The following is a 4735-nucleotide window of genomic DNA, read 5'->3' as shown; positions in this document are numbered from 1 at the left end:
AAGTGGGCAAGGGTGAGGCTCCTGAGCTCCACAGCTCAGCTGTGGGTTACCATTCCCTGGGGGCTGTAATGCTGAAGGAGCAGGGCTGAGGCTCCTGAGCTCCTGACCTCAGCCAGAGACACCCTCCCCTGGGAGATGCAACACCTCTGCTAAGGAGGCTTCTTCTTAGAGCTGTGTGTTTCATGGGCTCCCCAGTGTCAGGATACCCTTCCATTGAGACACTGTCCTACCTGGGAGCTGTGTTTCCTGAGCTCCCGTGTAACAGGATAGACTTCCATTGGGATACCTTCTCCCCTCAGAGCTGTGTGGTGATTCCTGGTCTTCAAAGTCCCAGGATACCCTTTCATCTGAGCAGGAACATTCATGACCATCATCTTCCTTAACAGAAGATTAGTACTCACAAAAACATGGTGGTTTCTGAAAGCCCCCAACAGGCCTCCGCTCAAAGCATTTATACATGGCTGATGTCATTTTGAATGCCATCTCCTCAGTGTTTTTTTTAACTGTTTATCACACTACTCCATATCTGTCACTGATTTTTGAAATTTCCACTGTAATTTCAATGCCCATCGAAGAACAAACACTGTCTAGAAAACGAGTCAGTACAGCTTATTAAGCTTTAATTTCTCATGCATTTTTGACTAAACTAAGTAAGTGAAGTGCACATCTTTAGTTTCACAATGCAGACTAACAGAATGCAGGAATTCCACTATTAACCATTTTTTCACACCTTTCTTGCAGTTACTGATACTATTTAACTACTTTTCCCTTTCAGTTACAATGCTACTAGGTCTCAAAGCTGAAAACATTTTCAATTTGCTTTTAACAACAGCAAGGTTCTTATTCTGAAATCCAGCAATCAGTAACAAATGGGTGAGAGTACCATGAATGAATCTAGACTCTGAAGCTAATAAATCTTTTAAAGAGAAACATCTAAAACAGTACAGAAAGCAAAAAGAAACTAAATCTCTTCTATTTGAAGGCTTGATTGCTCAGAGCCACCCTAATTTACTCAGAGTGGGAGACACCGCTGGGTTTGTTCCCAGAACCTGAATTGTCCACTGCTGTAGTAATGGTTGTGGAGGCAAGCAGAGACCGGGCTCTCTCTTCTTCATCTTTCAGAGCTTCCTCATACAAAGCCCTGAAGGAAGTGGGGTGACTCCCAGCAACCTTGGAGAAAAACTGCAGGACTTTCATTTTGCTTGTTTCAGCTTTGGCCCTTGGGCCCCACAGGAACTCATAACTCGGAGGATCACTGTTGGGTATAGGCTGGTACACCAGGTAATTCTCCAACACCAAATCTTCGGTGATGAACTTTCTGGGATTTCCGCATATAAAATCATGCTGGTCAGGATGCACACCAACAACATTCAGCACCTCCCAGATCTTCTTCTCAGTGGCACGGTTGCCTTCCATGAAGATTACACCAAGGACAAGTACCAGGAGGCCAGTCTTGGGTATCCCCTCTTCATTGCTGATCCGCCCATCATAGGTGAGGTCAAGGATTTTCATGAGCATGTAGGTGTGATTCAAGGCATCCACTTCCTTTACTTCGATGCCAAAGACCACTTCCATGCATTCACAGGCATGCTGGAAGATCAATGCATAGTAGCCCTTGTGCTCCTTAACCACATTCTTCAGAATTTCTGCTTCCGTGACAGGCTCATTTGTTATATACTTGAAACTCAGAAACTTCACCAAATCGGTAACCTTCTTCCGAAGCTTACTGTGGAGCAAAACCTTGGAGTATAGGGAAGCCTTTGAGGCACTTTGACCTCCCTCTGCTTGACCACCAGAAGCTTTACTTGCTTTGCTTGATCCAGAGGCTTGGATGGAAGCAGAGGTTTTCTGGGAATCCTCTGCAGCAGCTACCTTCTCCAAGGTGCCCACCTCTTTAGTTGCAGGAACCTCCTCCGGTAGCTGGCCCTCATAGCCTTGATCATGCTTCTGAATGTGGGACATTGTAATTTGTTTTCCAATAAGTGCCCAGAGAAAGCTTATGGAGGGTGGCCTGAGGGTGAGAGAAAGAATGTGAGGATTCTGTAACCTGTCAGCACTGACAAAGGCTTATTCAATATTTACCTTAGACAGTTCTCTTGGGTCTCAAGGGCCTGCCTCCTATAAACACTCTTTATGCTATATGGTCTCTGTATATTACTTAGTTCAATAATCATGCCCTTTGTACCTGTAGCTTCCATATGAGCAGTTCCTGGGAGGAGCTCAGGTCGGAGAACATATGCACAGACGTGGGTCCTATCTCCAGGGATAACTGCTGGATAGAAGTAGATTTTGCAAGAACCACACAATTATGGCATGAAAAGGCCCTAACAGCAGTAATTAGGGTCTAGATGCCGTCTGTTTCTATAAAAGGAGCTCTCCCTCCATTTTCTAAATGACTCTTGAAAGGCCTGAGACACCTCTCTTTGAAAAAAAAAAAAAACAGTTAGTCCTTTGACACTGTTGGGGGAAATACTAGCACAACAAATCAGTAAATCAGAAAGTAGGGTCTCCCAGGGCAGGAGCAGCAAATCTCTAGTGGTATGGGAATGCCACCTATCTTATTCAGGGTCCTCACATTGGTTAACATAACTTAAGTCTCTTTCCTTGGTTAACCAGTTATAGCTACCTCTGCTGGCATAAAACAATGACTTCCCCTCCCTAAGAGAAAAGTTTAAAAAAAAAAGAAAGAAAAAGAAAATGAGCTATACAGGGACTCCTGCTTAGTATCTTTTAGACCTTGTAATTTGTTTTCCAATATGTGGCAGCAGCACAATCCAGTATGTGCTTGAATTAGAGGTCCATTAGTCCTCCCTCAGAGTCTTGTCAAATGGCAACAAAATCTCACCATCTCAGATCCCTCCCATGTAAATACAATGTAGAACAAAATACCCAACACATAAACAACCCCTTCCTTTGGGAAGTCCCTGACAACACAGAAATGAGGGGATTCCCATATAGGCATGTCTGTCTGTAGCCTTCTAGAGTTAATAGTGGGAAGATAGTTTTCAATTTTTATTACATTTTTAGTGATAAGTTATTTTATACAATATATTCTAATCATGATTTCCCTTCCAGCATCTCTTTCCTAATCTCCCAAATCCTTCACCCTTCTAACCAACAACAACAACAACAACAACAACAACAACAAAAAAGAGTTCAGGACATCCAAGGTTACACTGAGAAACCCTGTCTTGAAACAAAACAAAAAACAAAAAAGGAGGTAAATAAAGAAGACAAGGAAGAACAAAATAAAACTAACAAAATGAAAGTAAGAGAATGAGAAATGTACAGATATGCATGTGAGCACACGTACACATATGCATTAATGTGCATGCATGCACACACATACACAAATGTATGCATATGGAAAAATGTGCACATTCCTAGGTATATACACATGCACGCAGATACATACAAGTAAAACCTGTACACAGAAAAACCATTGTCTCAAAAGAGAGAGAGAGAGAGAGAGAGAGAGAGAGAGGAAGAGAAAAAAATCCCCTCAAAACCAGAAACCATAATATACAAGCAAAAGACCAGTAAGAGGGAAAAGAAAGAAAGAAAGAGAGAAAGAAAGAAAGAAAGAAAGAAAGAAAGAAAGAAAGAAAGAAAGAAAGAAAGAAAGAAAGAAAGAAAGCATTCTGAAACAAAATCTCTAACACTATCTCTAAGTTTGTTTTGTGTTGGCCATCTACTGCCAGGCATGGGGGCTGGTTTGGATACACAGGGAAACTTCCTGGGAGAAATTAATTTTTCCTTTGCAAGAAGTAGTTAACTTAAGAAAAGAGGCCCCAGGGAAGGGGGATACCTTGTGCATATGTGTGTCAGGTGGGGGAGGTACCCTCTTGAAGACAATGGAGCGGAGGAATGGGATGAGAAATTGTGGAAGGGGGAGGGGGCAGTGGCTGGAATGTAAATAATTTTTTAAAAAGGAGAAAAGCTTCTTGTTGGGACTGAGAGCTCAAGCCTACTTTCCTATCTCAGCAGTGGGAGCCCCTTTGACTGTCTGATTTGGATTTGTGCAGGCCCTGTGTATGCCTTCCACGAGATAGTGAAGCGGATGTCGAGCCGTTTGAGGGCCATGACACTGCAGTTTCTGAGGCCTCACTGCAGGGCTGCTTTTCGAGAAGCTATTCTCTGTCCAGGAGAGGTCCTTGAGATTTCATCACATTGTCTCACTCTGATGTTTACCAGGAATGCCTCCCTCCCTTTACGGACCAGGGTAAAACCATCAGAAAAAACACCCCTCAGATTCCAAAATGGAGGCTGACTAAACCGGATCGCAGCATCAGGTTCCCCACCAGGGCCAGCTGCAGGGGTCTAGTGAAGGGCAGAAAAGGCTATTCTATTTGTGAGGAAAGGTTTATACCTCCAATGTATCTATAACGTTCCCCAAATCCTTACCTTCAAGCACCACAGGGCTGCAATGCCTCCCTCAGTTGAACAAAGAGGTCCGCACCCAGCTTCGAATCGACTCCTCCTTCAGATAGCCCAACCGGAAGTCACAGTAAGATCTACTTGCTGTTACAGGAAGCTGTGAAGCAAAACAGTCTACCTCACATCCGGTCTAACTGGGTGGGATAGGTTGTGGAACTAAAGAAGGGCCCGTGAGGAGGAAAAAGAGGTCTTAAGAAAGAGGGCCTGTAGCCGGGCAGTGGTGGTTCACCCCTTTAATCCCAGCACTTGGGAGGCAGAGACAGGTGGATTTCTGAGTTCGAGGCCATCCTGGTCTACA

The 4735-nt window shown here is 43.8% G+C and overlaps 1 protein-coding gene across 1 annotated transcript in view; it reads right to left on the bottom strand.

The window, feature by feature from the left end:
• Positions 1–594: 594 nt before the first annotated feature.
• LOC116092865 (putative MAGE domain-containing protein MAGEA13P) overlaps positions 595–4735 on the bottom strand; it is a 5424-nt gene continuing 1283 nt past the window's right edge. Inside the window, exons 2-3 of the mRNA XM_031373820.1 lie at positions 4405–4534; positions 595–2011 (exon numbers count right to left, since the gene is read on the bottom strand). Of these exons, the coding sequence (XP_031229680.1) occupies positions 1009–1962 (954 nt within the window). The 5' untranslated portion in view covers positions 1963–2011; positions 4405–4534 and the 3' untranslated portion in view covers positions 595–1008. The remainder of the gene's footprint in view (positions 2012–4404; positions 4535–4735) is intronic.

This window comes from Mastomys coucha, chromosome X (genome assembly GCF_008632895.1).
Source record: "Mastomys coucha isolate ucsf_1 chromosome X, UCSF_Mcou_1, whole genome shotgun sequence".
Taxonomy (NCBI): Eukaryota; Metazoa; Chordata; class Mammalia; order Rodentia; family Muridae; genus Mastomys; species Mastomys coucha.
Note: the sequence above shows the minus strand (reverse complement) of the source record. Positions and strands in the feature narration are given on the sequence as shown.